This window comes from Acanthaster planci, linkage group LG07 (genome assembly GCF_054643075.1).
Source record: "Acanthaster planci isolate LZ-2023a linkage group LG07, COTS_SCS, whole genome shotgun sequence".
NCBI classification, from domain to species: domain Eukaryota; kingdom Metazoa; phylum Echinodermata; class Asteroidea; order Valvatida; family Acanthasteridae; genus Acanthaster; species Acanthaster planci.
The window spans coordinates 7,208,126-7,228,997 of NC_141783.1; the positions used below are offsets into that span (position 1 = coordinate 7,208,126).

A 20,872-nucleotide genomic window follows, 5' to 3' on the forward strand; every position below is an offset into this window, starting at 1 on the left:
GATCACTTCAAGAACGAAATCTAAAATTTTGAAAAAAAAAATCCACCCACGGGTTAAATTAAATGTTGTCCCTCCCAACATTGCCCCGATTTTTTAATAATTATTTTGGGAGGCTTACGAGTATTGTCAAATGTCCCAAGGACTGCGACATTTCTGTAATTTAGATAAGTACTATCCAGTAATAATTTTCGTAAACGTTCTATAATTTCACACCATTGCGAATTATCTTCAAATATAAGGTAGGTATTTGGACTTAAATTGTCATGAATATAGTCTACAGATGCTTAAAAATCATTTCTTTTGAAAACTGAGGCTGTAACAAAGTGTGAAAATGGAATTGATTAATTGGAATTAGGTATAGCTTCATGTAGTGGCGGCTCAAACACACTCAAAGTAACACACGGTGGTCTTGATTGGAAGGATTAAAACAATTCTTGAAAGTAAGCCGATTGACTAATTCCCGTATCGCTTTTAACTCGTCAAAATAGAAAACCAAGCCAGCGTGCACGGGCGATAGCATTGGTCATCGCTATTCGCACAGTGGCATGCATTATTGTTGTTACTCAAAAGCAAATGCACGAGAATATTACACCCTCATCAATTGTTCCCGAGGTCTTTGAGACACTATTTTTTTTAAAAATAATAGATCTTAGTTCGCGGCTTCATTTTGGGGGGGAGGGGCAACTCGATAGTTCTCCCTAAAAGTAATCCTTAAATCCAGATGATCACAATCTTTAAAAAAAAATCCGCTCGTTGGTGCAAAGCCAGTTAGGTATCTTGTTTGTCGCAAAATATCATTTTCATCCATTTATCCATTCATCCATTTTCACAAATTTAGACAATCAGTTCAGATAACGGTCGATTCGGGAATATTTTTGTTACAGTAGATTTCACATCCCGACTTGGCATTTATCATGTCAGTGCCCGGCTTTGCTGTTGAAATAATTCTCCAGTGTGTTTACATTCTGTCACATTACTTGCCCTGTCTTGATTAAGCTACTGTCCCATGTCAAGCAAGATTTTTTTTATGAGATGGGGAGAACCCCCCCCCCCGCGCTTTATATTGGTCTTAATTCTTTTCAGACATCTAGGGAGGGGGGATATGTCAGGCAACAATAGTCGGAAGTGTGTATAGCGATTGGACATGTTGGGGGTACCCTCTCTGTCTCATTTCTTGCTGGATGTATACTTTCCAGTCCAGTCCAAAGTTGGGCACGAAAGCCTGAGTTTACCTAATTTATACAGAAACAGCCTCAAAATCCTCAGTCCTTGAGAAAAACGTCATCATTGAAAAAAAGACTGTCAGACTTGGTCAAAACGTTTATAATTATCAGGCCTTCGAACACAAGAAGATTATAAGAATATTAGAAGAAATTAAATACTTTTATGTTGTTGCTCAAAACACACTGGTCTTCGAAAACTTTTTCACCTAAACAGGCACCCGTTAAACACTGACAGCGCCCTCTTCGCACTACTGCAGCTTGCAGCTGCAGAACATATGCATGATTATCTTGCGCCGTTAAATTTTAATAGCGCCCTCTCTTGGTGACAAATGGTTATCCACGTGTAGCTGACAAAATGGAGGTCGAAGAACAAGCCACCGTGCCGGATCAAGAAGAAACGAAGCCTGAACCACCAGAAAGCAACGTGTCCTATACCTTAGAAGGTATCCTTTGTAAAAACAGGAGTTCTGGTTCCTGTAGTAGTTTCTAACAAAGACGTTTGAGTGCTGTAACCCCCATACATCTCTACAGAAATTCCTCACCCTGATAATGAGAATTGAGAATTTGAGTTCCATATGGAATGCATTGATGCGCAGTATAGTGGGTCCATGTGGGAATCAGTCAACTTGCCCCCTAGCTAGTCCGAGTAACTTGGACCCTAAAAATCGCCTTTTTTAACATTTGGAAATGGTCGGGCTGTATAAGGGTCCAAATATTTTCCATAGGCTTTTGCTTCCATTAATTCATTTCACTCAAAATATCTCCTACCCCGAATTAAAATCCTCCTTATTCACCTCCAAAATGATCCTTAAACTGTCTAATGCACCCAGCTATGGACCAAGTGAAAATCAGAGAGAGTAATTGCAGAATACCCCGCCACTCTAAAAAAACGACCCCTGGAATGACTGGTTACATGGGTACAAGAACAAGGTGAAAATCCCTTGAGAAGAGGGTGTCACTTTGACTTATACCTAGCTATGAGGTTGATCATGTGGGGTGGCGGGGTATTCTGCAATTGAGCCAATCAGAGATTCCAATAATGATGGTAAGATTTACTCGTATTTGGGAAGAAAAGAGAAATTTCCCTTTCAAATTGGAAAAAGTCTTGTCAGCTCGATGTCGCCATCTTGTTCAAATCATGTTCACATAGCAATTTGAGCTGTATGTTAATGTCCTGGAGACAACGTCACAGTGCGCCAGCCTAGCGGACCATTCACAAAAAGCATACCATGTCGGCATGCACGCCGGTGACTGATTCCTGAGTGGCAGCTGTGATTACCTCGGAACTGTACACCGGACTTAAGGCGCTCAGGATTCAGTCATCGGCGTGCGTGTGCTGACATGACATGCTTTCAGTGAATGGTCCGCTAGGCCGGTGTGCCGTGTGACGTCGTCTCCAGGACATAAAGATACTGTTCAAATCACTTTTTGAACAAGATGGCGACTTCAAGCTCGACGACAACAGCATGTCCCATTTGAAGGGGAATTTCTCTTCTTTCCATATGTGACTAAACCCTACCATCATTATGGGAATCTCTGATTCTCACTTGAGCCTTAGCCAGGCACATTAGACAGTTTATGGAGGTACAACACACAAGCTGTCTTGAGTGAAATGAATTAATGGAAGCAAACACCTATGGAAGGTGCTCGGACTCTACCATTGCCCGACAATGTCCAAATATTTAAAAAGGTGATTAGTTGAGTCGAAGTTGTTTGGACTAGACTACTCCCAGAATTCCAAATTATCATTTCTTCAAAACTCTATGGTATTTTGAATGTGCCCATTAACTGTGCCTAAAACTGCACTTTTCAAGCAAATTTCCCCCCAAAAGCCATCTACACTAATTAATATCTCTTTAACATGCGTGCTCAATGGTTTGGGACCATGCAATCAGCAATTTTTAGCAAAATCCAGAGCTTTTTCTTACCATCCTTATTTCTCATTACATGGCAATGTGCACACATCTGCTTACTGTGGCTGTTAGCATGATGCGTCACACACACTGTACAAACACAGGTGCAAATTAATGGACATTGGATATAGCAGTCAGGATACCAGTCTTGATGATTCCACTATTCTCGTCAAGATTCTATCAAGAGATGTCAGGGAATGTTTGTTCAGGGAACCACACTGTCTTTTGTACTGCTGATCAGTGCACTAATCGGCTTGACCGTTTGGGAAGTGGGGAAGTATGGCATAACATGTGCTACCCACTAAGCTGTATGTGTGTAGGAGGTGGGAAATGTTTTACAAAGGTATACTGTTGTGAAGCTCCACATTTACCAATAACCCCAAAGTTTACACCACTAACCCTTCGAATCACAATTTTACAGCGCGCACTCTGCCATATTCCCCTGCCTCCGGCTGGCACATTTGATCATGAAATCATGAAACACATCAATTTCCTTGATTCAAACAATCGACAGTTTTACAGATTATCAAGGAGTCTCAACAACAGCATGGTTTGAGGCATGGAGACTACCAAAGATACAGGTACAGTATAGCTGGACCATGTCAAGTAATTGGTAAATTTTCATCTGAATGTGCACAAAAGTGGTCTTTGTGTGACATGATGTTCATGAATGTCATGTATTGCTCTTTGTCACCGTTAAGGAAGGAGGGGGAGAAGTTTATAACGTATGAAGCCCATCAACTCTTGGTAGATGAGACAATATTTTTGGTGCTCACTTTTTGTTTCTTAAAAATAGAGGTATGATTTTCTTAATTTTTTTATCATTTTTCACAGTGAATCTTTCACAGTTTCATTGTTGCTTCCTCTTTATTTTTGGAGGCAGCTGTTTATTCCCCACATTTCATTTGCCCTGTGTGTTACTGAACCCCTGATATGCAGCTGGGTGGTTCAGCGTCAAGGGGGCATACATCAACATTGTGTGCTGTTAGTGCAGCTAGTAAAAGTGTGAAACTTGGACTGGTCTGAAAAAGCACACAGACATTCAGCAAGGGTTAGTTGCATAGCTGGTACTCAAGAGCTATGCATGTCCCAGTGTGGATGTACAGTAAGGAGCCCAGACTGTGGTGTCATATGTCCAGTTTGACAAAAGTTCATTTAAACTAAGGGTTGTTGTGCACAAGGTAATTTATGAGAGGTTGTAACTTGTCACCATGCAGCTGAGTTGTTTTCTGTTTGCGCGAGGAATGTTAGTGTTGCATTGTGTCTGTGCAGTAGGATAATGAGGTATTTCACATTTGCTGTTTGTCACCCGCAGAAGCTACTGTTCCCGGAGGCTGCGTAGAATACGAAAGTCTCTCAAGTTTGTCTACGGCAACCGGAACAAATACGTCTCTCGGAAGATCAAAGAAGAGACCATTATGAATGTTAGGTAAGTATCATCAAGAGGAAGTAACAGGATGCGTGAGTTCACCAATTCCAGAAACAGCTGTGTTCAAAATGGGATGGAATATCGGAACACAGCGTAGTAGCTACATTTGAAGCAAAGAGTGAAAATCAGTGTGTGATTTGTGTGTCTGATCAATTGTGTTGACAGTTTTGCTTAGTGTTCTCTACCCTTTGAACTGATCTCTCATGGGCTCTTTGGCTAACACAATTCTAAATTAGGGCTGAGTCAATTTGAATAATTCACTATTTGAATATTCGACCCTCAATTCAGTCGATTAACCGAATGTTCAGTTGTACTGATCAGCAGATTGTTGATGAGCAAACCAGACACAATTGTACATTATAATCACTCAAAAAGCTTCTCAAATGTAGGAGTATCTCCATCCAGGATTTTGCAAGATGAACAATGCTTCTTGTCCTATTGAAAATTGCTTTTCCTTTTTAAAGTGTTTAATGAATAATTTACTTTTTGAATCGTAAGATTTCTGTCGCTTTTCATTTGAAACAAGCCTCCATAGTGCAATCTTTCTCATTTAAAACAAAAAAAAATCTCCCTTTTCATGAATTTTGCATTTGAATATTCAAATTTGCAAAGTACTATTCGGATATTGGATAATCAATCGAATATTCAGCACAGTTCAATAGAAATGAAAACCACGCTGAATGCAACCAAACTGTTGACTGCTATGATGTGGGACACATAGCACCCAGTGTCTGAGATGCTGTTGACTGTTACATCTTTAACCCTCCTTTGGTTTTACAGCACAAATGTGCACAAATGCCCACAGTCACTGGTGAGCATGTAGTTTCTATATGGAACTCAAACATGCACAGGTTCAGTGTGTACACAGTAGATTGCCAGCACAAAATGACCCAGGGTCTTTTGTGCAGTCCTCTTCACTGCATTTGGTTTACTGCACAATTATGCACATGGAACAGTGAAGCACAGTTGTTGGGCAGCACAAAAGTGCAATCTGATATTCCTGTGAGGGACTGTTGGTGCAGTGCACAACACCACACAGCTGTACTTCTTTGAGGTGTTTACCAAGTGACCCAAAGAGTGACTTCTGCATAGAAGGGTTAATAGCCTCGTGCTTTTATGAGTTTATTGCCTCATCTAGGAAAATGTTTTATCAAGAAAGATCATGACATTTGTATGCCTTTATTGGCCAGGTTTTTATACCTTCCTCTGATCTGTGCGGAGCGTTGCTGGGCCTACATGATGCAACTGAAGCAGGAATCCAACACGGAGCCCAGGAAGAGGTTCCATCTCATGGCTAGGCTACTGAAGGCTGTGCGCTATGCCGAAGAGCTGGAGACGCTGTCACAGAGTGACAAATGCGACGCTAGGTCCAAGCTGGAAGCCCAGGTAAGGGAAAAACTGGATGTGTTAACAAAAGCAAATGTGGGAGTCTGGTTGAAGTGGTGGTAGTTTTGTTGCTTTCCACCTCTACCACCTGGGGTTTGAATCTCATCTAGGCTGGTGTGTAGACTGGTTTTTCGGGCCCTACCCTATGTTGTGGATTTTCCTTGGAATAATCGTTTTGGGTTTTCTATCCATCTCTAAAACTGAACACATCTTCAGTGTTCTTCTTAGTTTCCTATTATCATCTGTGCATGCTCTTTTAGATGAAAGGTAAAATAAAAAAAAAATTATGAAAGACACTATAAAGGGAAACTGACTAAGTTCGGGCACTGGTACGGTATTCCAGAGGTCGCAGGTTCAAATCCCGCTCCAGTTAATTTCTTTGTTCATCTTTATAATCATTAAAAAAAGGAAAAGAATAGAATTGAAAGTTCAGTTTGTTGGAGTTGTAATGAGATATTTCTTTTGATGATCCTGAAAATGAATAGTAGAAGAAAAATCCAAAGCTCCTTTTTCCGTTGAGCAAGACTTTGGAAAGGGTCTTTATTCACGAGACACTGTGGCCACCTGTAACCTGTTTTGTTAGGTTTGGTCAAGGATGGTGTATTGTCATTGAAAGCACAATGCTTCTGGATGAGGCTTTATTTTGAAAGGCCCACCACCAGCTTCATTAGCATGGAAAAAATTGTGTAAAAGGCCAATCCACTGTGGAAAATGGTGGAGGAAATGAAAGTTGAAGGTAGAGCAGCTGAAGGTTGAGCAGCCGTTGGATTTATCTCTTCTATTGAAATGAAAGTGATGAGACCCAGTTCAGATTTGGTATTTCTCTTCCTTCAGGCCTACTGTGCATGGATGAAGGGAACGTTGTACTTTGAGAAGGAACAATGGGAGGAATGCATCAAAATGTTCAGCACGGCTCAGTAAGTCTCCCCTTGAGAATGTCTCTCTTAGAAATTCCCTCTCTCATGTTTCATGTTATTCCAATCCGCTGTTTTACTCTCTGCTCTTCCCATATACGTGATGTGCCCAAAGAAATAGACTGAGGACAGATCAATATTCGTCGGAGAGGTTATTGTGAATGTGATTTTGTGCCCTCACAGCACATATGAAGAAGTTAGATTCATCTCAACCTTGGTAAAATTTGCCAAAATTAGTAATGACTTCGAATTTGGCCTCAGGCTCATTAAAAACATCAAACTGACAGCATAGAATTTCACACATACAAAGCAGATTTGTCAACTTTCACCAAACTTTGGCGGCCTCCCCCTATTTTTTAACAGGAACATTTATGAGAAGCTAGCTAGCACCTTCAGTGAGGACCAACGGCTGCTCTACCTTCAGCGTGTGGAAGAGATCACCCCCAGCATCCGTTACTGCGCGTACAACATTGGGGACCAGACTGCCATCAAGGACCTGGTACAGCTGAGGCTCAAGTCTGGTGGCATGATGTCTTCCAATATCGATGTGAGTCAAATGAAATCTGCTTCAAATATCACTGTATTTTAACTCGGACTCATTAGCCACTCTCTGATAAACTTTTCTGAGTCCTGTACATGCAACCACTTGACTAGAGTCCCGTGTGACGTAATTTTTCATCCCAATTTGCAGGTAGTATCATGCCTGTGTGTGGTAGCTGAACATGTTGTACGTTGCCATCAAAACCTGAAAATGGTCCAAACTTGAAGATGAGTCTTGCAGCATCAGAGAGAACTAAGGTTAATGTGTGAAATGTGGGAAGAGGGTTTAAAAATGAGCCCCTGTTGCCCTAGAGAGAAAGACATTACATCTTGAAGTGTGAGAGCTATAAAGGCTGCTTTTTGTTTGTACTTGGATTCATTTATACACAGAGCCTTTTAGCACAGACAAGAGAGAAGCAGGCACTAACGCTCAGTGAAGTGACTTGGAGAGGACGACTTGTGCCTGTCAAAAACGAACAGGTCAGTTTTCAGCTTGCTGCTGCCACTACGTCCAACTTGGCTTAAATGGGACTCCTGATAGATCTAACAGAGTACAGCGCAGTGCAATAGTATTCATAGTTGACACATTGTGCTCTGGATGAAGACCACCCCTGCCACCAAAGAGTTCGACAGTGTGCCGTGCTGCACATATTGACTGCTAATCCCACAATACACGATAGCTATACAATTTAAAAGGATTAGGGCTAACAGGTGTTGAATTTCATTGGAAAAATCTACAAGACAACACAGCTAGTACACAGACAGCATTTTGCTGGGCAAGTTTTGAAATTGGTCTTATTCCAAACGAAGAGATGAATTGCTTAGGATTAGTTAATGTAAAGTTTTGCAGATTTCTCAGGGTGAGTTTTTTCCCTTGAGAAACAATAGGTTTCCATGTTTTGCATGGAGTAGAGCACAGTAGTCTTGTGAGCAATCAACTCTGCATATCCGGTTTGTCTCTTTGTTGATCTATTTGATTCTGTCTGATGTCTCAACGAGCAGGTGCGAGCATTTCTACTGAGTTGTGAGGAGAACGAGAAGCAGTTGAAGAGTTCCAGCGATCCTGAAAGTCAGATGTCTATCTATGAGAGTCTACTCATGGAGTGTAAGGATGCCCTACAGATACTCAGGGATGAGATCAAGGCTGACCCTGTAAGTTAACCTGTGACCCAGTGTTCTGCCAACTCCTGGCTTTTTCCCGCTTTTCTGAACATGTTTGATGCCACCTGGGAAACTTAGTTGCGATTTGGAAAACCTTTTACAAGGTGCTATGTACAAATATTGACAGCTTTGTGTTTTATAGCAAAGACGGCTTGTTGATGGTTGATGCACTTCTTTTCATTTCCTCCCCCGGCCAATTTTTGTCCCAAGATGTATGTCAATAAGTTGTAAACCCAAACACCCTGGGCATTTGCCAGGAAATCTCTGAGCTGCTCAAAAATCCACCAGTGTTTTAAAATTAATGACACATTGATCGTATCTCAACTTTGAGAGTACATCAAATCTTGGGTAAAGCAGGGATGTGATTTATCTGGTTTTCTCCTCCTTCAAGGATTTTTCAAACAATCTCTTTTAAAATCTAGCAAATCCAAATTTGACCATTGTGGTGTTTTTACAAATAAAAATTGATCAAGAACAGAAGAAATTGGTATTGAAAGGGGTGCCTTTAGGCAAGTGCAAATGTACACCGTCAACCCAAAGCTACTGTCGTGCCCTCAAAACCTCTGGTGATTATGTCGTGGATATGAAACTGCCCTCCAGTGCCATCCCTGGTAAAGCAAAAGGGCTGGTCTCGGCTTCTTTAATCCCACAAAGTTTTCAAAACATCTTGATGGATATTCCACCATCATTGGACTCACTTTTTATATTTGCTGTTTCCCACATGACACAGGCTGTGAAACAGCGGGCCCATAAATCCGACGGCCCCATCCCTAGCTCCCAGTATCTCTACACATACCTCATGTACATTCGCTTGACCAAGACAATAGAACGCAACATGCTCATGGTAGAAACGTTGAAGGAGAACCTGCCAGAGGCCGGCATGGCAGTGGCAGGGCCCACAACACAAGGCAGTACCAACAATAAGAAAGTCACCAAGCCACAGGATCTCATCAGAATATACGACACTATATTGCAGGTCAGTTTTGTGTTGATCAATTGCAGGAACTGCTAAGGACGGAATCATTTGTTTGCATTAGTTTAAGTTTTTGAATTGCCTGTTGGGCACATGGCCAATTTTCACCAGAATGTGCACAGAGTGAGGCAGTAAAACACACAGATTCTCTCAGTTGCCTGTTATTAACAGTAGTATTTTGCATTTTTAACCACTTACAGAAATTTTGATTTCATGTATGTTCGAAGGGAGGCAACAAATTTGTTGCTTTACATAATATTTTAGAATGAACCTTCTCATGATCTGTAGTTTTTGTTTTTGTTCTTGCCATTCAGAACCTTGCTGAAATCCCCCAGCTTGCTGGACTGGAGGATGATGACAACCTTCAGCAGGAAATCAAAGCCAAATCATTGAAATTCAAGGCATTTAGGTCAGTGCAAAACATGATTTATAACCCCAAGACCTTTAGTATCAAAACCTTAGCAGTCTAAGTGACAAGCCTGCCCAATTTATCTTATGTACATAGGTTAAGTATCCCCAGGTCCAGAATATGAAAGCTTAAATTACCATCCGTGTTACCGCATTACTGAGTAATTTATCGTTGAAACAGAGAAACATACAGTGGATAACACTGATTGCAAAGATAAATTATCCCCGAAACACGGAATTCAACAGTAACTCTTTCTGAAAACACTAATTTCAATGATAACATATCTCTGAAATGCAAACTTCAAAGATAACGCATCTTGGAAACTTGGAATTCAACAAGAATGTATTTTGGAAATCCGGAAATCAATGGGGATGAAACTCTAAATTCAAAGATAATGCATCTACGAAACTCAGAATTGAATGAGAAAGTTTTTCTGAAACATAGACCGCAGTGATAAACATTCGAATGGTACATGGGTGTACATGGCATCTTTAGGGTAGCTCCGAAGAGGTGTCATACCAGCACACTTCAGACAAAAGTGCGGATTAGGGGGTCCAACGGGGGCATGCCCCCCGCCAAAAGTCTGGACTTTTAAAATCAAAATGAAGATATTAAGTGTCTGAAATGGAGGATAATTGTTTGGTCTGGACAGAGACATTTTGCTCAGGAAACTGTGTCTGAGCAGCTGCTTTTTAACCCTAACACTCCTCAGTCCTCCAACAGGTGAAGGATTGAAGAGGGTTAGGGATGAAGGTTACATTGTGGCCGGGGCAAACAGTCAGTACAAAAGTACACCAGGAAAGCTGCATGCTGGTTTTGCCTCCCCCCCCCAAAAAAAGCATTTAGGTCTGGAAGTGGCCTTGTCCAGACCTACTGCAATTCATCTTGTTCCCATTCCGATTTTAACCGTTTACATAATACGTAATACATGTACATTAGCATTGAATTCTGGATTTCCGAGTCACATTATCGTTAAATTTCATTTATGATGCCATGTTTCCAAGATACGTTACCTGTGAATTCAACATTTCAGAGGTATATTATCACTGAAATCAGTGTTTCCACAAAGCGTAACCACTGAATTTGTTTTTCATTGATAATTTATTTTTGCAATTAGTGTTATCCAGTGTGTGTTTCTCTGTATCAATGATAAATTAACTCAGTAACGCGGTAAAGATGGTCATTTAAGCTTTTGTATCAGAAGCTTCAAGAGTCCGAGTCTGCCAACCACCACAAGATCCAACAGTGACCATCCATTGGCAACATTATGCTGCTGCAGTGAACTGCACAGTGCAACAAAGTCCTACGGATCTGCGCACCTGCTGTGCCTTGTTGCATTCAGCAGGGTTAAGGCGCCTTTCCATATGCACGTTTTTGGGTTTACTTGGGTGCTAGTAGAGGGTACCAGATGTCGCTGAGCTTGAAACTGATGTCTTGGGGTACGATGTTGTCCCGGGAAGTCTTGATGGCTTCTCGGATTCTTCTCGGGAGCCAGTTCTGGATGAGGGCGATGAGTTCTGCTTTGTCCCATTCGATGCGGTGGTCCGTCGAGTGTGCGTGCTTGACGATGGCCGACTTGTCGTATTCTCCTCTTCAGCCTTACGCGCAGAGCTCTTGGAGTCTGGTGGTTAGGTTCCTGCTGGTTTCTCTTATGTATACTAGGCCACTTTCACATGCAATGCAATGTACGCCGGGGCAGCTGCTGGGTTGGTGCTTGTCTTTGTGGGTGTGAAGTGCAGCCTGCAGCTTGTTGGGTGCTGAATGATGTACTTTGATGTTGGCAGACTGTAGGATGCTCTGGAGTTGGTGGGAGATGGGGCCCAGGTACGGTAGACATACTGTGGCAGTGGGGGGTTGGGGGGCTTTGGGTATAGGTGACCCTAATGCTGTGGGGGAGATGGGGACTTTGGGTATAGGAGACGGTAGCTTCCTTGGAGAGAGCTTGGAAAGTTGATGTGCTGGTTGTGGTAGCCGTTCATCTTGGAGGGTGGACTTGATATGCTGGAGTTCTTGGTGTAGATTGTTCTGGTCGCAGATCTCGTAAGCTCTGCGGACAAGGGTGCGGTTGACTGAGGTCTTGATGGCTGGGTGGTGGAAAGATCTCTGGTGCAGGTACCAGTCGGTGTGGGTAGGCTTGTGGTGGACACAGTGGTTGAGGGTTGAGGTTTCTGGACAGGTGGACATCTAAGGAGGAGAGGTGTCTGTCTTGTTCTTGTTCCATTGTGAACTTGATAGTAGGATGTTGCTGGTTGAGGTACTCAAGGAATTCGTGGAGGTGATCTTGACCATGGTGCCATATGACGAATGTGTTGTCAAGAACGAATGTGTCGTCAAGTTGTTAAGAACCACAGCTCACCCCAAAGAGATTTATTCCATGGTGTACCACAAACCTATTTCTTATGTCTCTTCCACCATGCAAAGCTTCAAATCTAATACTTAGCAATTCTGCAGATGTATACAATGACATTGGGAAATTACTCAGAGAGAAGATAACTTATCTCAAAATGTCAAGTGAACCACATTAGGAATTGACAAGATACCCTTGTTGGTTGAGCAAAGTACTTAAGTATGCCAGGAATTAAACATGGGACCCCCGCAACCCCTGGAAGGAATCTTGTTGCAGGAGTTGTTTAATTGAAGCTGTTTACTTGTTTAATGTTTACCTCTACTCCTACTAGGTGTTTCTATTTGGCCCAGTCTTACACTGCGTCCAAGAAGTGGCGTGAAGCCTCAGCCCTGTATGAGAGGGTCTTAAAACACATCGAGACTGCCAATAAGGAATTCAAGAGAGTCAAAGGCAAAACAAAGGTATTGTGTCTCTCTCAGGCTACCTGATGGAGTGGATGTCTGTTTATTCCGCTGTGAGACCGGCATTGCCATTATCAGTGCAGCTTTACTGTTAAATGCAGTTTTTGAAATCATAGGAACGGATTTGTATGAGTTGTGACTTGGTTAAGTCCAATTCAAGTTATACTTTACCAGCTTGGACTCATTGTCATGGTCATAAACAAGATTTGAGCGGTCAGATTTAAACTCTAGTTCGTTTATTGCTAAATGGCAAAATCAATTTTCTCTTCAGTTTTGTAGACAGTTGTTTTACCATTTTAAATTTTGCACGTCAAACTTTTGTTGAACATGTGAATGTAGAATGAATTGGCGGAGCTGAAGGATTTAACTCAGAAGGTGAATGGTTTGAAGTACTCAGCTCATGCATTGTCAATTCTTGGTGAGTACATTCCTTCATTGCACTTGGAGGTTTCAATTTCTGTGGGTGTTTTCAGTTTTTTGGAAGTTAGATTTAATTTTGAGGAATGTATCATTTCATTTAATTTTCCAGTTTCTTTTTGTCAAATCTTCCACAATTTGCTAAAATACTTCAAGAAATCAATGATACATTCTTTGCACTTGAATCTGTTTTGGGCATCATGCCCTGTACAAGATGATAGTAGCTAGGATCTACCTTCCTCAATCTTGTGAAATCCTCACAAATCTGGTAGGTTCTAGAAGCCAGTGGTTATTCTTAGATATGCTATTCCTGTTCTACCAGTGATCTCCATTCTGGGGGTAGTGCTTATACCTTGGGATGAAAGTTGTTCATCCCAGTTGTTGAGGGGTCATCATGCAGATCATTAAATGTATCAGAAAAGGGAGATCTTTCTTAGCTCTAATTGTGTTAAAAGTTTGGTTGCCAAACAAACTGATAAAATGTGTATACCAGCTGCTATATTTAGCCTTCTGTTGGCAACTGTTACTGTTGTTGACGTGTGAGCAGAGACCAAATCAAAATCACAGTGTCGGTAAACTGGTAATTGAAGATTGTTTACAGAGCAACAAAGTTTGAAACTACATGTTCACTTCCATTCGTTCCACTCAGACTCCGAAGAAATCACGGAAGGCGTAGCACAGCTGGAGGTCACCAAGGACAAGCGAGCGGTCAGTGAGCGGCTGCACAAGTACCAGGATGGCCCCGAGCTGGCCACTGGCAAGCCCAACCTGGTGCCCTTCCCACCCGACTTCCAGCCCATTCCCTGTAAGCCTTTGTTCTTCGACATCGCTCTCAACCAGGTTGAGCTGCCATCCCTGGAGGACAAACTGGAGCAGAAACCAGCAGCTGGAGGGATAACAGGATTCTTGAAAGGATGGTGGGGTGGTGGGAAGAAATGAAAACAAAACCTACAAAATAAAAGGATTCGTCTAGATTTAAATCAAGCCTAGTGACCATTGTAACCAAACTGCTAATTTAAAACTGCTAAAAAAAATCTATGTGACAGGGTCTGGTTCCAATAAGCTGGTGCCAAGTAGGCGATGTTTCTTAGCAGAAATATGCATTAAGCAAACATTACGACAGGCAGTATACCCTGTATGGCATGCTGAAGGATAACTCGTCGTTGGTACCTTCCTTGGCAGCTGAATGCAACCAGGCCGTGATCCTACCATTTAAAGTATTTCTTAAATAGAATTGGTTCCCCATTTTGAAGTGAATCCACCAGACACGTATAGAATTTCCTACTCTCAAATTCGGCATTGTACTAGCTATAGTTATGCTCATTAAAGGATTATCCCTCCTGCCGTCTCCTTCAAAAGTCCATTCGCTATGCAGGAACGATGGAATAGCAAGAATAAAGGTAAAAACCAGCTCTGGCAACTTGATGTTAATTGATAACTTTTATTTTTCCTAGTCATTATGATAAACAGCACACAAGCAGAGATAGTAAAATACATGCAGATGTTTTGCATGACAGCCATCTTGGAGGTACACCCAAGGAATACAGGAGAAGGAAGGAATAGGCACGGGTATATCTATGCATTCAGTGTTACTGAAGTAACCCTCCTGTGCAAAGATACATTCTTGAAACAGTTGTCATATCCGTCAAAATCAGTCAAATTCCCCGTATGTCTGTGTACAGGGGCAAATCAAGTAGAAGGAATTTTTGACTGTTTTTGACAGTTGCAGCAAGAGGGCTAATGCATCAGAAACAGTCTTCAAGATGGCCGTCACATGCAAGTCTACACTATTTTCCATGTTTCAGAGTACAATGTATTTTGAGAAGCTATGCAAACTCAAGAAAGTCATTCTGCGGAAGTAACAAATTAATCATGATACATCTCTATAAGTTTGTCTTGCCTACACATGATAGGCTGCATGTGCGTTTGCATATTTTTCAGAGTTTACAGTGATTACCTTCAGGAAATAATGCTGCTTGCACATGTTCAACATTATTTTGGTTTTCTTCAGTCAAAATATGACATGATCACAATCTCTTTGGGGCAAAAAAGAAGACAATACAATTTCCCAACCTTGTGGATTTTTTCTCCTTTTAAATATCATTTCTTCAAACTATTTAAAATGTTACTAAATATTAATTTTACCACAACGTAAAAAATAAGGAATCTTATGCCGAAGATTTTTCTCCTTTCATGATCGTTGGGTTGAATTACAAAAAAAATTCTTATCAATTCTGATATGAATTCCTTTTAATCTTTTTTTTTCTTTTCCCTGTTAGTCCAAAAGAAATTAAAACAATTATACAACTGTGAAAACTCAAATAAAACAAGTCAAGAAACAAGGATTTTAGCTTGGAATGTTTTGCTCAGAGTGATTTTCCTAATGAAACCATTTCAGTTTTCCAAATGATCTTTTCTATAAGCACAATTCTTCAGTTTTCATCCTATGGCAATATTACATAATATGTCATCTATATAAATTGAAAAAAATCACTAATAAGATTTAGAACTAAAAATCAGCTGACAGACAATCCTTCTTGAAGGATATCATATTTAAAACAAACTAGAATTTATGTCCTATCTTTGCAAAACAGAATTGGGTCAAATTACTGAATGGACAGTATTTGGGCTCCTTTAGATGCAGCTGTCACATAAAATGTTGCTGTTCCGGAGTACTTCTCCTGAAAGAAACGATTAAAAATGTCAATGTTAGCAAATTTTGCAAACTAATGTGAAGATTAGTTGCACTTACTCCACATTGTAAGCAGATGAACCAATGAGGAGACATAGTGTGTGGCTTGACTGGACATCATTGCTAGGTAACCAAGTGCCCCCTTCCCATCTGCCGCGTGCATGTATTGTCACCAGCAAGGAGACAGGTTAGTGCTTCAACTGCATCTCAGCTCGCATGTACATGTTGATTCCATCACAAACTGGTGTGAGCTCTGCATCCTGCACCAAGCGTGAGTAAACCTGTGCGCATGCAGTATACCTCTACAAATGGGAAACTTACTGCATGTCAACTGCCATTTCTTGTTCCTACATGAAGTGGATAGAGCAAGTACCAGCTGGAAAGAATCTACTCTCATTTCTTAAGTTTACAGGAGAGTCGAGTGGTGGTGTTTTTTTCCTTGCGTTTCATTTCTGCAGCCTGGGTTTGATTCCCAGCTCAGTCCACCGGTAGATTGGGTTTTCAGTTTCTACCGGATTCCATGGGTTTCATCCAGAATATTTTGGGATTTCCTCCCACCTCTAAAACTGTAACAGTTTTTACAGTCTCCTCTTCACAGGTTTCCTCAGGTTTGCACGCTAGAGTGCTTCTGAAGAATCCTTGGTTTCATTACTAGAAATGCTTAATAATGACAAGATACTCAGGGACCAGTTTGAAGGAACAGACCTAATTCAAACAGAAGCCACTTTTGATCTTGTTCCCTGAATCTGTTTCGTAAATTCTAAAAGGTTGACCTGGATGATATTAGATTATTTATGATAGGTGTACAATACACGCATCTCATTATTTTCAAAATCTGGTTTAAAACAAAGTAAGTTTAATCACAAAATTTGAAATCATTCAAAGCAGGCAGGCAGTAAATTCTCAGGAAATTCCATGCCATTGCTTCCAATTTTATTCTCAAGCATGGAGAGTTAATGTTGTTATTGGTTCCAATGTGGCCAAACCACGAATAAAGCCTACAGGAAGATCAAATTTTTTGCTTCTGCTTCAGTGCTGTGCACAATACTCTATTGGGCTAGCATGGTACAGGTGATGGGTAAGAGTGGAAGAAGCAACATTAAATTAAAAAAATGGGCCCGTTGAACAAGATTTTTAAAATCCACAACATCCAAGGCCAACTTAAACCCGGAAAGGCTTGAAGCTTTCGTAATGACCTCTGATGAGAGATTTCATCTCACCTTCATGTATGCCACTGTTCTTTCCACTGCATCTTTCCTCAGCAAGGTCACCGTGCAGCCTCCGAAACCTCCACCCATCATACGGGATCCGTACACCCCTTCTACAGCTGTAGCTGCCTCCACCAACTGGTCCAACTCTGGACAACTGACTTCATAGTCGTCACTGAAGGGGGAAAAGTGGCACTGTTTATGGGATCATTCATTTTTTCCCAGTCTTTTCATGAGTGTACAAACCCTATGCTAGGAGAGGAACGATTCTGTGTACACTCTTATAAATTTGGGATCAGCGATCAGCCGTTGACCTTTTATTGTGTGTACTTTAAGAAGGGGGGCTGGGGTCAGAGGAAAAAGTATATTTTGTATGCTTGTGAAAAAAGTGATAAAAATATCTACCTGGAACCTATTAATAAGTTAAATAATAATCAGCATGATAATCAGTCCTCATTTCATGGTGTGAATATATATTTTTTTCTGATTGTGAATAAACACGGTATTTCTTGAAGGGAGCCATGAAAAAAGCTCCACACACTGCAAGTAGCGAAGACATGTGGACTTAGCCAGAAATGGGTGCATGGTGCACCCTGAGTACCAGGTGCGTATAAAAAAATATTCTAGTCCTTTGAAAAAATTTAGCCATTTCCAGATAGAGGTACTGTTGGAAAACAAAGAATAGTCAAGGAAACCACCTTCAATAATCTTAGCAAACAGTGTATTGACAGTGCAAGTTAAGTGATTTGTCTCTACTGTTTTTCTAGGAGGGGAGAGCTGAACAAAAACAAAGGCATGGAATTGTCTCCGTAACTGATCATGGGCCATCTGCCTCACACTGCTGCTCAAACCTTAGTTTAATCTGGCTGGGATCCACTGCCTGTGATGTCAACTAGACCTCTTTTCAGAAGAATGCTGTGGTTTTTAATCCACAGTGCTTTCTCCAGCCCCTCCTAATGTCAAGTTACCGTAGGGAGTTGTGGCTCTCAACCATCAGCTTTCCAAAGGTGACATAGTCTGCTCTCTCCAGTGCCTCCACACCATCGGTAGTGCGTTTAATCTCACCGATGACATGTCTACCTCGCAGGAAGACTTCTTTGTCCATGTTGCCTTCGTTGGCTGAAGATGATAAATGGAGAAATTGTCTGTAGGCCCAAGGCTCAAATTCTACTTCAAATTTACCCACTGTGACCAACAATCTAAAAATGCTCAGGAATAAAAGTTTGCTCAACAATAATATTCTGCCCCAAAGCCAGTCCATGCATGACCCAAACTAGGAAGCAGATTTGTATAGGTTTGTATAGGGCAATGGCAAACATCAAGAACTTCACTTTTACTTTCACACTAAGAAAGACTCCACCTTAATACTACTCCCATTGCCCACCTAGGAGTTCCTCCATCGTAGCATCTCGTAGACTCTGTTTCTTCAGTACTGCAGCTGCTTCTTCGCATTGTCTACGGCGGGTTGGGTACTCGCTGCCAGTTAGCTCATGACGTACGTTGGAGTTGGTGAGCAGCACGACCACATTAGGATCAGCCAATGGGACCTGCCTGGATTCCATCGAGCTGAAACAGAGTTGGAAATTATTGAACAATTGAATCCCCACAGCCAGTTACTTCCCATCTCAAACAAACCATTTTCCATGTATGAAACTCTAATACTTCTTGGTCACGATTTACATGATATACGAATGAGTGCTATGGTGAGAACGATTTCATTCAGCAACAGAACAAATGTTCTACTCCACAAGGCAATTCCGTCTCACTTTATGAAGTTGTTCGTAGCTAGAGACCTCCAAAAGAGACATACCGACAGTCGATGAGGAGAGCGTGGCCCTCCTGAGCCATGACCGAGATGAACTGATCCATGATGCCACAAGGCATCTTGGGAAAGTCATGCTCGGCCTTCTGGCAAGCCAGCGCCTTCGCCTTCAGGTCCTTGGTTGGCCCGTTAGGATCCATCGCCTCCAAGAAAGTGTAGGTAGCCACTTCAAGGGAGGCAGAACTTGAGACTCCGCCCCCAAGGGGGACAGAGGAGGCAATGACCGCATCAAAAGATGACAACGTACCTAGAAAAGTTGGTGTACCAGTATTGTTTGACAACGTTAATGTATACACAAAAATAGGTACACTGAAGATTGTTAAAGTTCAGTATTTGTTGACTTATTGGCTACATTTACAGAGTGCAGAAGTATGACGTCACTGTGAACCAGAAACTACTGTGCAAACGAATGGAGTACGTGCGCGTGTTGGTTCACGCACTGATTCTCGCTCAAATGCATTTTACACGCACAATTATGCTCATGACATAGTCACTCTGGTACTCTGTACATTTTGAATAGGAAAGAAAGGCTTGGCATGAAAACAAAGTTGAATTTAATAAGAAACAATTTCAAAAATTTGAACATCATCCTCAAGTGTTGCTCCCCACTCTAAACACAAAATTGGAATATTCAATCAGATGGGCATTTGAATATTCAATTAGTGGCTTATCCAAAGTGCCCCACGGCTACTTCCCTTTAAAGGTCTCAACCTCATTCATCAGCCTCCTATCTCATTCCACTTCACATTTACATCTTGCTCAAGGCCGCGCACCAACACCTGTTAGGGTCAGCAGGCATTTACTGTAGCTGCACCTACTCTCTGGGATCCGCGTCTACCACATATTCAAGACTTGTGATCACCCACATTAGACACATTCATGACTCAGCTTAAGACACACTTATTCAAAATTTGATAAACACTTAGAAATGCCTGTTTAAAGCGCTTTATGCAATTTATTATTATTATTCTCACATGGCCCTGCAGATTGGTATCCTATGTACGACTTGAGCCGAGTCTACAACCGTACCTTTGTAGTACTGCACTGCACCCTTGACATAGTTGGCCCATGCTGGTAGGCCTGGCTGTAGGGGTTTGTCAGCAGTGGGTAGGGGGAATTCAACCATCTTTGGCTCATCAGCATTCTGGGCAGTGGTCACCATACGGCACACTCCGGAAGTGGTCTTGTTGCCTACCAGCACCGTGACGTGTGGTAAAGCCTATAGATTGGGAAGATGTACGAAAAAATCTGTAAAGATGCAGGTACCTGCAAAAGCTGTAGGGAAACAAATGCATCAGTGTGAAACCTAAAAGTAAAAAAAGGAAGAAATATACAAAGGTATACAATACTATATATATGCTTAATCGATTTGCTTAAGTCTGCCCAATAAATGAGTGTATTCCACAAAATTTATGAAAATCAATGATTCAGATCTGAATTCAAGGTAGGCCTAAATAATTTTGTAGATATTTTACATTAAACTTTAAAAAGAGTTGATTTAAAAGTAAACAAAGATAAATTATTAATCATCAAAATGTGGCCAGTTTGCGAAAGACTAGCCTTTTCTTATCTGCGCCTCGTTCCTCCGCCCCCCCCCCAAAAAAAATCTTGAAATCTGGAGATCTCATAAGCATGATAAGTCAAGAATCTAACATTAGTAACAACATTAGGCCTTGGCGTTATTGAAGACCACGAACCATCGGGAAAACCCATCCATCATTGTAGTCCGTGTGCTCCCCGATCAGATTAATTCTTCCTGGAGCGCAGGCAGCAACAGTTGGCTTGCCGCCAAACTTCTCCACGAAAACACTGCTTGCATCCTGCACCAATTCCTCGACGACTTTGATCTTGGTAACTCCTGCATCGGCCATCCTTATCGAAGAAGCCATGTGCATCGCCTGATATCCTGGAGTGTCGATACCTCGTACAAATGTTGAGCGAGTCCAGAAAATATTACACACATGGATATTTATACAC

The 20,872-nt window shown here is 41.5% G+C and overlaps 2 protein-coding genes across 2 annotated transcripts; one reads left to right on the forward strand and one right to left on the reverse strand.

Moving 5' to 3' along the window:
• The first annotated feature begins 1,556 nt into the window (after positions 1 to 1,556).
• On the forward strand, positions 1,557 to 14,593 carry srp68 (signal recognition particle 68). The gene is made up of 13 exons (XM_022233670.2): positions 1,557 to 1,666; positions 3,651 to 3,717; positions 4,452 to 4,565; positions 5,756 to 5,951; positions 6,786 to 6,868; positions 7,229 to 7,412; positions 7,796 to 7,885; positions 8,408 to 8,557; positions 9,297 to 9,542; positions 9,854 to 9,948; positions 12,627 to 12,756; positions 13,096 to 13,174; positions 13,823 to 14,593. Exons 1-13 carry the CDS (start codon positions 1,579 to 1,581, stop codon positions 14,110 to 14,112), a joined length of 1,812 nt encoding a protein of 603 aa, XP_022089362.2. The 5' UTR covers positions 1,557 to 1,578; the 3' UTR covers positions 14,113 to 14,593.
• A 1-nt stretch (position 14,594) lies between these two features.
• On the reverse strand, positions 14,595 to 20,816 carry galk1 (galactokinase 1). Its single transcript, XM_087139465.1, has 7 exons — positions 20,593 to 20,816; positions 19,925 to 20,114; positions 18,884 to 19,142; positions 18,458 to 18,639; positions 18,042 to 18,192; positions 17,086 to 17,248; positions 14,595 to 15,854 (listed from the first exon to the last, which is right to left on the reverse strand). The coding sequence occupies exons 1-7, from the start codon at positions 20,788 to 20,790 to the stop codon at positions 15,780 to 15,782; spliced, it is 1,218 nt and encodes a 405-aa protein (XP_086995591.1). The 5' UTR covers positions 20,791 to 20,816; the 3' UTR covers positions 14,595 to 15,779.
• Between the last annotated feature and the right edge of the window lie 56 nt (positions 20,817 to 20,872).